Source organism: Schistocerca americana, chromosome 1, assembly GCF_021461395.2.
Source record: "Schistocerca americana isolate TAMUIC-IGC-003095 chromosome 1, iqSchAmer2.1, whole genome shotgun sequence".
Taxonomy (NCBI): domain Eukaryota; kingdom Metazoa; phylum Arthropoda; class Insecta; order Orthoptera; family Acrididae; genus Schistocerca; species Schistocerca americana.
In genome coordinates, this window is record NC_060119.1 from 683,873,118 (window position 1) to 683,885,554 (window position 12,437).

General features: G+C 37.8%; 1 protein-coding gene across 1 annotated transcript in view; it reads left to right on the forward strand.

Annotated features, from left to right (window-relative positions):
* Positions 1 to 6,329, forward strand: part of LOC124544761 (splicing factor 3B subunit 6) — a 33,256-nt gene extending 26,927 nt beyond the window's left edge. The window contains exons 3-4 of the mRNA XM_047123439.1: positions 1,371 to 1,500; positions 5,811 to 6,329. Of these exons, the coding sequence (XP_046979395.1) occupies positions 1,371 to 1,500; positions 5,811 to 5,909 (229 nt within the window). The 3' untranslated portion in view covers positions 5,910 to 6,329. The remainder of the gene's footprint in view (positions 1 to 1,370; positions 1,501 to 5,810) is intronic.
* The last annotated feature ends 6,108 nt before the right edge of the window (positions 6,330 to 12,437 follow it).

Sequence of the window (12,437 nt, forward strand, 5' to 3'; positions counted from 1 at the left end):
AAGGAGAGGGAAAGACGAAAGGAAGTGGGTTTTAAGGGAGAGGGTAAGGAGCCATTCCAATCCCGGGAGCGGAAAGACGTACCTTAGGGGGAAAAAAGGACAGGTATACACTCGCGCGCACACACACACGTATCCATCCACACATACAGACACCTTTCGTCTTTCCCTCTCCTTCCCTCTTTCCTGATGAGGCAACAGTTTGTTGCGAAAGCTTGAATTCTGTGTGTATGTTTGTGTTTGTTTGTGTGTCTATCGACCTGCCAGCGCTTTCGTTCGGTAACTCACCTCATCTTTGTTTTTATATATATATATAGAGCTGAAAACAATGCTACGAATGCAAAACTTCACATATGTAATATCTGAAGTCTCCTGAGCGAGTGCGCATGCCAAGTTTCTGTCACTTCCAACAGATATTTTAGCTGCAGGAAAGTTTCAAAATGGCGTCTGTAGGTGATGTACATTACAAGCAATGTGCCGCCATTGAATTTCTCACTACAGAGAAAGAAACTGTGGGGAATATTCACAAATGCTTGTGCAAAGTTTATAGAGCATCTGCTGAGTCAACAGAAGTAGTTAATTGCTGGGCACGGAGGGTGAGGTCATCAGAAGGCGGTTTGGTGGAAGTCCACAATTTGCAGCGATCGTGGAGACCATCCATGGCTGTCTCAGCTGACATGTTGCAGTGAGCTGCTGATGCCAGTCACTAGAACAGACACATTGTGACACGGCAGTTGGTGCTGCATCTGTCAATCACCAAAGGAAGTGAAGATGCACAAGTCTGTAGACTGCTGAACACATCTCAAAACAGAGTTGAACAGTGTTACCCCATCCACCCTACAGCCCTGACCTATCCCCATTGGACTTCCATTTGTTTAGGCCCTTAAAGGATGCCATTCGTGAAAGACACTTTGAGGACACTGAGGAGGTGATTCACACAGTGAAGCACTGGCTCCGCCACCAGGACAAGGATTGCTACAGACAGGCCATACATGCCCTTGTTTTGTGCTGGAGAAAGGCCATAGAACAGGATGGAGATATGTGGAAAAACAGGATGTGTAGATAAAACACCGTTCTCTTGTGTGTGTAATTCTCATTATGTTCAATAAAGTATTGTTGAAGAAAAAAAATTAGGTGCATTACTTTCTGGGCAACCATCTTAAAGTATCAGTAAAGTATTGTGTCATAAATTACAGTTGAATTCATGCCATCTGTTGATGCTAATGGTGGTGATGATGATGTTGATTATGGATTTTATCTGACTGCCTCAGCTGACTCTTAAGAGATTCATTCTGTAAAAGCGCTGTGATTTAATTTTTGCTAACCATAAGAGAATATGTAATATGTTTGTAATTTTTCTCACTTTGCTACAGGGGAAACACACCTGAAACGAGAGGAACAGCATTTGTGGTTTATGAAGATATTTTTGATGCAAAAAATGCATGTGACCACTTATCAGGATTCAATGTCTGTAACAGATACCTTGTTGTATTGTATTATCAGGTAAAGTTTTATTTAGCTACTATAACCAGACAGTTAACTTTTCATTTTGTGGAAAAGCTGTTATTTTCAAATTGCCTCTCTCTTATGTCATGATTTAAAATTAGTTTTTCCCAGACAAAGAATGAAAATGGTTCAATTTTAAGTTCAGTGTAGGGCAAAAATAGTATAGATGTAACAATAGAAGAATGTCCAAAGCTCTCCTAACCTGAATTGAACCAAAACTAGATCCTCAGCTTGGAAAATACCAGGGTAGCTTTAGAAAAGGTGATCGTATATGGTACAAAGTCTTAACCTGTGAAATTCAGTGTAATATAGTTGAAACACAGTGAACTAAGGAAAAGTCACATTCTTTGACCAGAAAGTGAATAAGACATGACTGCCTGTCAATCTAAAATTTGTGGAACAGTTGAGCAAAGAATTTAAAATAGACATAAGGGAACTATGAAGTGTTTGCCTATCACCATTACAATCCAATTGAGCTCTTGAATAAAATGTGAGTAATGGATGAGTGCAGGAGAACTAAGTCACCAACTAGAACTTAGGCTCAAATGTGTGAAAGTGGATTGTCTGATATTTGAGGATTATGGCTCTGATTATTGAAGACATTGTTGAAGCAAAAAAAGAAGCAATTTAAAAATTTTCAAAAACTAACCAGGAAAATTGAACTAAGAGTTTGACATGAAACAAACTTTTATAACAGATTTCAAACCAGCTCTGGTTGTGACATAAAAATGGACAGTAAGAAAATATTGAAATCCTCAGAAAATACATTTCAGGTGGCAAAAAATATTTGTAACAAGGCTACAGTAATGATGAACTTGGCACGTGCTACACATCAGCACATGTAACTATCCAATACAAGAGATCAGATCAGTAGAATATAAAATTAATTTAAAAATATTGGGACAAAGATAAAGAGTGCGACAAGTAACTCAAAACTCAGTAAATAAATCTGAAGGCAGATCCATAAAATCTTAGTTATAGTGTGTACATAAAGAATACAGTTCATGAAATCCATTGAAGGAGTGGACACAAGCAAGCTAACGCACCAGATTCATTAATTCTTGAGATATACCATTACAAGAACCAACTGGTACAACAAACAGAGAAAGACCTTAAGGAATTAAATTTGCCAAATCTACAAGACTGGGATACAGTTAGCAGTGTTACAAAGAAAGGGTTTGGTGGGGAAAAAGGATGACTAAAAAACATAATCCACAGTTGTAGCCATGGAAACATATTCAGCTGATGTGCATGAAAAAATCTGAGATAAATAGAAGACCAACAGGGCTGAGTTTTCAAGAGGATAAGCAACCAATTTGCAAAATGAGGAGGAGAAGAATAGTAAAAATTCAGGGCAGATAATTTTTTATACTTGGTAACTTTGTTAAGGTTCAGTGGTTGTGTGCCTGACTATGGATTTGATACCGAGTTAGTCCTAGGGTTTTTATCTGCCTCTTTATCATTTCTTTCACCTTTGATAATGTTTGTTAACATAAAAAAATGCTGAGTTGCAATGTGTTTCGGAGTCCATGCTAAACTGCATAGCCCCATATGATTAGCTGGGTAACTCAATTCAAAGATTGGAGAAATGCAACACTATACCAAATTCAATAGACCATTCCTAGTAAAGCACTATGGTGATCAAACTAACTTTCAGTTTGATGACTGCTTTACCTTTCTCTTTGTTGCGATTGTTAGTAACCACATTGAATATCAGCATTTCATTGGAAATTGTTTGCAGCCTTCACAGCTTCTATAAAATGTGTGAAATTGTGCTGAATTTAGGTTTTAACTTCTTGCATACAATTCGAATTTGCCAAACACTTCTCCATACCAAAAAGTTTTTGAATGTTGGATCATGGGAACTACAGTCATAAGCTGCAGGAAATTCGTATAGAGTGATTTTGAAATACTGTTTCTTGACATGCCATAAATTTCTTTTAGTTTTTGTAATGATAAAATATTGTATTTAATTTTTTGAGAAAGGGCTGATTATTTCATGCCATTTATTCTGCTTTGTTTGTCTTAAATGTAACACAATACAAATTATAACATTTATCTTCTAAACGCCCATTAGTAACATGCTGATATTTTCATTTTACTTGCTTCATATACCTTATTTCCACATTAGGTCACACTTGGTTCATTCTTTACCTCCTCCTCTGTATTACGATTTTCTTGTCACTAGACTTTTATGAATTTGAAGGATGCCTATTGGTGTCATGACATGTTTTCACTGTAGGCCATAGGTACTGATATTAGTGATACAGTGAGATTTTTCTGATGAGAGACCAGTATTTTAATAATTCCATCTTTGGGCTGATGACTTGTTTAATGTTGCAATGAAGATCTCTACAACATCTATAATTACACTACAATGGAAATACCATTTTACATTTTTCGTGATTGTATGCCATAAATTCATACCCCCTGAGAAGAACCCACAAGATCAGTGCAAAAAATTCCCCAATCTTACATTTCTTCCTAATAAGGTTTACCTTGATTTTATGTTCTTACTTGACATCTTGCTTGACTTCATCCCGTTTTCTTTCTATTGACATTTGACGTGAGTGAATGAGTTACAAGTGGAACAAAAGACAGATGGTTCACACTGTGCTGAAAATGTTATAGGCCATTGTGGAGAGGTGATACGTGAGAGAGAGAATCCTGACATACCCACAATCGGCTTGGCCAACACAACTTGTAATGTTTAGCTTCACTGCACAATTATGACACAACTACTACTAGTTTTCAGCAGCAATGGAAAAACAGGATGTGAAGTGTTACGGACCGAGCCAATAAGTGATGAAGGGGCCCAGCCGCCGCCTTTCCTTTTGCCACTTAGAACTCAGTCTCGTCTTTTTGCACGTATTTCTGATGTACTGTATTCAGGAACAGTATTGATCGTCAACCTTTTAAATTCAAATATTGAATTGTGAAGAGTATGCTTGGTCAGAATCAAGAAAACATTGGCCATTTATGGCTAGTGATCTCTTATTGGCTGGCAACCGTTAAATCACCCAAGAGCCACCACACCACACTAACCCACATGAAATGAGTTTATGAGCTGGATGTGTGGAGAGGGGGCGTGGTCCTTCAATGATGGGAGTGCAAGTAAGAGTGAAAGCATTTTGTGAAGTGCTGGAAATATACTTTTCGTGGAGATCATGTGCTATGGCAGAGATGTCACATGGAAATAGAACAAGGGTTTTGCAAAAGCACAATTTAAATACTTTCATGTTCAAATCTGACATGATACAGTTGCAACAGCTACATACACTACTCCATACATACTTTACACACACACACACACACACACACACACACACACAAGATCATTAACATTGGTGGAAGGCATGAAGACAAACTGAACGCAGGCAATACACCAGAGGCCACTGTGTTCGCATAACCAGTGTATGTTGCACTGTCATTGGCTACAGAACAGAAATGCACACACCCACATGTTAGATTCTGACACTTTCCACCATACTGAATAGTTTTCATTTTAGTTCACCATGTTGATCAATTTTTGCTTTCTTCCTCCATGCACAAAGGAAAAATCTCTCAAAAATGCATGTTTCGACATATAATTTTTTGATCACAGCATATCGGAAAGTAGCTCTCTTATCTTGTACCTTGATAAAAATTTCAATTTTTGCTGAGTTTTTACTTGCTGTTATACATTTCTGATTTTGTTAAGAACAGATGAAATTCATTAAGACAAATTATTGTATAAACATTGTATTGTACATTTAATTTCCTTCACTTATACAGATATTATACGCTGTATTGGAGAGAATTACAATTTTTAATCATATATGCCACTTGCCACTTACATATGTTTCTGCTTATATTTTGGGTGTTTTCACGTTTTCCTCAATTCTGAATTTTCCTCAGTTTTGCGTTTTTTTTTTTTTTTTTTTTTTTTTTTAAAGTCTCGACAGCATGAAAACATAAAATAGGGGTTCCACTGTATTTATTTTCTCTCACAAATTGAACAATTATCGTTATACCCCATTGTTTATACTTCTGTGTTCGTACTAAACCATTCAAGTCTTGTTTAATGTGATTGTTTTTTCACTTGAAAACATAGCCGTGCTTTGCAGTGACAGATAGAAACAAAAACTATTTCCAGTCATACGAATCATTGGTCGCAACAGTCAGTATTTTGTCTGTTGCTGTGTTTCCTACTGTAAGATTATACTTGTTAAAGTAGAATATAATTTTGAAACACTTGGTTATAAGATCTGGTATCATAGTGATGGATATAAAAAATACCGGTTATAATGTTATTTTGTAAATTTCAGTCCAACAAAGCATTCAAGCGCCTGGATATTGATAAGAAGAAAGAAGAGTTGGATAAGATGAAAATGAAGTATGGAATTAATACAGAAGAGAAGAAGTAATCCTACTTCAGAAGTCAGTGAAACATGCACTGAAACATTTGTGGAAAAGACTCTGTAGACCCATTGTGGGGATACATAACTGAAGAGCTATGTAGATAATTATATATACTTATATTTGTACATATCAGGGAGAGGGAGAGGGGGGGGGGGGGAGAGAGAGAGAGAGAGAGAGAGAGAGAGATAAATTACTACCTTAATGATGATAAATATGACATAATATTAATGACTGCTAACCAAGTTGAATTCATTTTCAGTAGTCATTTGATGGCAGAATAAGAACACTTTTGTGTATGAGTAAATTACTTTGATATACACTTTTGGAATACAATGAGACAATTATTAAATGTACTTCTTTAAGTGTAAAATCTGTAACTTTCATGTAATCTTGCTGCTATTTGTAAAATATAATATTTAAAATCATGTTCCTGAGTTTGAAGTATTTATTCCTACCTTAAGTGGTACTTAGTATGATTTTTCAATGTAATTTGGCAGATTTGAAGCTACATGACTTCACTTCATAAATTATTCCTTGTTCCATTGGTGGTTTGTGATTTATTTCAGTACATAATCCTTTTGTCACAGCTGCACTGTAGTTTGTTACTGACACTTTCGTTGATAATGGTCCATTACAGTGAACTGCTATGCCGGGCACTATGGAACATTATGGGAATGTATTATTGATGTGAGAGCTGAATACTTGGACAAATAATGAAATAGGACCAGACAGGATAGTTCACGAAGTAAGGTGGTGCAAGACAGTGTAGTTATGATATTTCCCACCATTTATTCAGTGGATTTACTGCTTTTGTATTATTAGTGTTAACATAGTTACCAAAGCTTTAAATATAGATTTGTGAAATGGGAGCCTGTGTATGCTCATGCACAATGAGAGCCCGCATATAGGAAGAGTTTATAGCTTGGATTTAATAAGCTGTGTATAGTCCCTGAGTTATGTTAAATGGTGAGCATTTTAAGGATCAGTGACCAGTTCTGATTGGATAGAGGTTTGTAAAATACATTGTACTGCGTGGAAATTTTAATACTTTGAAAAAAACTTCACTTATTTACAACAATCACACACACACAACAGTCAGTATCTCAATCATCACATTCATTTTGGGCCACATTCCACACAGTATACATGGCACCCCACAGCACTAAGCATTTATCCTTTCATTAAAATGGCCAAGCAATTGTTTACAAGCTGGCTGTCATCAAAGTCAGTTTCAAGAATGGACTCATTCAAATCAGTGTCTGAGTAATATGATTCATCATGATTCATATTTGTGTGACAAAGTTGCAAGGGACTAATTCTTAAGGCCTAGCACATGGCAAGATGTTATTACAGGATTTTTTTGATGTGCTGACAGAGGAACTGTGGATTTTAACTCTTCAGTATATACAAAAGCAGTTGCATTATTTTTGAAAGGATATGGTTGCTTCATTGGAGACTAAGCAGATTTAACTGTTCTGTTGCTTCAAAAGGAAGCAAAAGCGACTTGTTGAAGGATTGCATTGTATAGCTTGCAAGAAGGGGAAGGCTTATGAAAATGCAAGCACTTAACAGAAGGAATGAGAAGAAAAGACTGATTGTTGGGGCTGCACTGGATGAGATTTGGAAACCTTGAGAGCTTTAAGGTTGAAGACAGGGTAATATGCAAGACAGAGATTATTGTTGAAACTTTGTGCATAACTTAATAAAAGTGAAAAGCTAAGTGCAGTGTATGTGAAGAGGTGGGGGGGGGGGGGGGCACAATAAGAAATAGGTCAGAAAGTGAAAGATGTAGAAAACTAAAATGGAGTGAAGAAAGTAGTAGTTGCTGTGAAGAATGCTGAGATTGAAGAAAATTGAGTCCAGGTGGGGGGCAAGAACCAAGGACATGTTGTAGCGCTAGTTCCCCCCTTTGGAGTTCAGAGTAACTGGTATAAGGGGGGAGAGACCAGATGGCACGTGTGGTGAAACAGGCACAGAGGTCACAACTTTTGTGTTGTAGAGCATGCTCTGTGACAGGATACTGTGTGTTGCTGGTATATGAGGTCTGTTCAAAAAATTATGTAACATTCGTAACTTCATGCCGATGATGTGTTGTAGCGAAATGCGGTTGGCATCCCTGCACACACTTGTGTTTAATATATAACTGCCAGAATTTTCATTGTTGTATATCTGTTAGTTTATTGTTCAGTGCTGACTGAGTAGAACGTTTTGTAGCACATTTTGAGATGGCAGAGTTAGAGGAGCAACACACCTGCGTTAAATGTTGCATGAGACACGCCAAATGATGCCAGAAGCATGTGGTGATGAATACTTTAGCCATACTTGTTGTTATGAATAGTTAAAATGGTTTCAAAATGGCCAGACAGAAGTTAAAGATGACCTTTCTTCAGGACATCCTTTGACATCTAGCGATGACACTCATGTCAGGAACGTCAAGGAAATTGTGCTTGCCAATCAAAGACTGACTTCTGAGAGATTGCTGAAGAATGTAACATTTCAGATGGATCATGTCCTGAAATTCTGACACAACATTGTAGAATGCATCATGTTGCTGCCAAGTTCATCCCACAGCTCATGAGTCCAGACCAGAAAGACCTTCACCTCACAGCCTGTGAAGAGCTTTTGGATCGCGCAGATGAGAACGAGATGTTCCTTAAGAGACTCGTAATTTGGTGATGAGACATACAGTTATGCTGTTGAGACCAAGGTTCCATCTCCACAATGGGCCAGGAAAATTTCTCCAAGACCAAAAAAGCTCGCCAGGTCAGGTCAATAAGAAATGGTTTATTTCAGAAACCAAGTGCCAAAATCAGAAAAAATGAGTTAATGGTGCCATATTTGTCTTTGAGGGTAATTGCACATTTCAGTGCAGAAAGCAGTCAAATATCTCCAACTGTTGTTGTCTGGCTTGACATTTAATTTCGTGTCTACATCAGAAACCAGTCAAACGACTCCGTTCAGCACACTGTAGGGACACTTTGTTGTGAGTTGGTACTCGTGTTCTGAATCAACAGTAGTCAGATATTTAAATGTTTTCATTGTCGTCACTGATTAGTTAGCTTGAGCTTTTCAAATAAGTCAGTTCTGTTTCCCAGTGTTCATAGGTTTGTGATAACAGTAAGCCTATATCAAAGTGAGATTTCTACAAGTTCAGAAGACGAACCTCAACACAAAAGGAAATGGGGAGTAGTAAACGATGACTCTTACAAATATAATTGTATTCTGAATGCAAGGGTGAAAGGAGAAGGTTAGGTTTCTTACTCTGCCAAGAAAGTACCTACGAAAAAGAATCCCAACAGTGTCATTTGTAAGTGAAATGCAAATTGTTATTTAAACATTAACCAGGATGTTATTAATGAAACATGGAGATATTTTCTTTCTCTTCAAAATAAAAACTGTCAAGATATCTATATTCAGACTTTGATTGAGGTTAATGAAGTTAAGGGTAGACAGGGAAAACGATGTCCAGACAAAAGGTTGGGTAAAGAAAGTGGTAGGCATACTGAAGGCAGTTTTAAAAGAACTCACTCTTACAGATATACCGTATTTACTCGAATCTAAGCCGCACTTTTTTCCGGTTTTTGTAATCCAAAAAACCGCCTGCGGCTTAGAATCGAGTGCAAAGCAAGCGGGAGTTCTGAAAAATGTTGGTGGGTGCCGCCACAACTAACTTCTGCCGTCGAATATATGTAGCGCCACACAGGCATGCTTTGTAGGCGCAAAGATACATACTGGCACCAAAATCTCTGCGTCAGTAAATAAATTAAAAAAAAAGTGGAAGACGAGCCTTTTTCCTCCGCCCAGAGTTTCGACCACTGCATTTTGGTACATTATTCAACGAAGTAAATACAAATTCTGTATTGTTGATCTTCGAATGTAGCAGCATTTCAATGTACTACGAAAATCCGACTGGCAAGACTGTTTGGGATGTTTGTCAATTGGCCAACTCTACGTTCTGAATTTTTTCCTACCTGTGAGAAGAGATGGTTGCTAATAGGAGCTTTTATGAATCGTGAATCACATGTAGTATTCTCTTCGCCATAAGATTAATACGAATATAAACATTTTGCCATGTATTGTTTCGTGTTTGCTACTATCTCATTTAAATCCTGTCTGCCTAATAAACTACGAAACTAGAGTGAGACAACAGCAAACGGGGAAGAATATACGTATCATGTCATGTCTATATTCGTATTATTCTTATGCCTGATAGTGATACAGTCAGAAATGAAGCACGGCAACTGACTAGATTTTTAAATCCAAGATGTCTCTTTCCTGTGCAGAATGTAATGAACTAAAGAGGCGCCTGCAAAGATTTTGGAACGGAGAAAAATTTTCGCTAAAATTTCGTTCAGAACATCATCTATCATACGCAGTCTGTTATTTGGTTCTTGTTGATCATTATCAAAGAAAGCAGTAGTGTAAGTAACAACAAATGTTTCGCTAATGAGACGACTCCTCTCTATTTTTTATTTGCAAGCGGCGGTAGCGCGCACAAAAGCAAGCCACGCCGCGAGCGGCGACAGGCCGTAAACACGCACTATCAGAATGCGACAAACAATGCATGACACAGTGCAGTAATGCATTTTCAGCTTGGTGGAGTGACGTAAACACCTATAATAAAGAGAACAGCACTTATCAGATCAAAGAAAAATAAGCAATCAATTCAAACCAGACGAAGCACGTGAAAAAGGAAGGATATCCGTATAAATACGGACGGAGCGCGTGACGCGTAGCAATGGCTACCTGGTAAACCGTAACTGCTAAGCTTACGACTCGAACCAAACTACTGCAGCTGTATCGTCATTCATTCGACCTAAATTGTGTCTCATATTACAACTAGACGAACTTTGTTTCGATTTGGAGGTGCGGCCTAAAACTTTTCTCTCCCCTTGAATTTAGTCACAAATTTCAGGTGCGGCTTAGATTCGGGAAAAATTTTTTCCCTTGATTTCGAGTCTCATTTTTCAGGTGCGGCTTAGATTCGAGTGCGGCTTAGATTCGAGTAAATACGGTAATGTACAGATTGGCGGTGTACTAAAACATGTTTGCAAGAAGGTGTTTACGGAAATCCATGGTATATCACATAACAGCTTAGAGAGAATTTGCCAATTATAACTTCAAATTACTACCCCTAAAGACATGAGGGACCAGAGCAGGAGTGGCAATGCTCTTCCTGGCAACATTTGTGTACGTATCTACAACCATTAAAAATTTGAAGTTAGAGACCCATTATGGTGGGCAACACAAAAAGTATTTGGATGCTCATTTAAATGTCACAAAACTTAATGAGATGTTCATTAATGGCAACCCTGACTTAAAGGATAGTGTCAAGTACCATTTTTCCCATTCTTATTTTCATGAAAACTTTGGGTACTCATTTGGTCGACCACAGGTAGATGTGTGCAGTCAATGTGAAAGCCTAAATGCAAAATTGAAGGATAAATCATTGAATGACAATACTAAACATATGGCAACTGCAGGGCTCATTGTACACAAGAGGGGGCCAAAAAGTTTTATATTAGTGTGAAAGAAGCATCTCAAAATGATGATGAAGAAACCACCACTCTGTGTTTTGATTATATGCAAAACTTGCCGCTCCTGAATATTCCTGTTCAGGAAATTTTTTACTTGCGTCAGTTATGGGTTAGGATTTTTAGTATCCATGATTTGAAAAGCTTCTCTTCTTCTTCTTTGGCTCTACAGCTCATGATGAACCTTTGCCTCTTCTGCATTTTCCTTCCTTTTCTCTTGGTCCTTTGCCAATACTCACCAGTTTCTATACACCATCTTCCTAAGATCTTTGATTACTCCATCTTCCCATCTGCCTCTTGATTGACCACGTCCTCTGTGCCCTCCTGGCTTTCCTTGTAATATTCTTTTTGGTACTTCTGTATCATTCATGCAAGCCACATGTCCCGCCCACCTCAGTCTGGATGATTTCACTATCCTTCTGATGAGTTGGTCTTTGTATATGACATACAACTCATGGTTGTATCTCCTCCTCCATCTTCCTCTTTCACAGATTGGGCCGATAATTCATCTAAGTACCTTTCTTTCAAATGCATCCGGTGTTTCAATATCTTTAGTTGTTAATGTCCAGGCTTCAAAGGCATGTGCAAGCACTGGTCATACAAGTGATTTATAGATAGCTAATTTAGTGGTATAAGTCAGGAGCCTTGAGGATAGAAGTTTTGTTAGGGCAAAATAGCCTCTGTTGGCTAGTATTAATCTCTGCTTAATTTCATGGAAGGTATCATTTAGATGCGTAATTGTCGAGCCCAGGTACTTGAAATGTTCAACTCTCTCAATTGTATAATTGCCCATTGTTATTGCATTTGGCATAATTTCTCTATGTGCTTTTCCAGCTGCCATATATTTTGTTTTTTGTTCATTAATAATTAACCCCATCTTCCTACTAGCCTGTTCAAGAGCTGTAAATGTCTCTTCCCTTGCTTTTTGGGTTCTTACTATTATATCTGTGTCATCCGTGTAGGCCAGTATGTGCACTGCTTTATAGAATATCATTCACC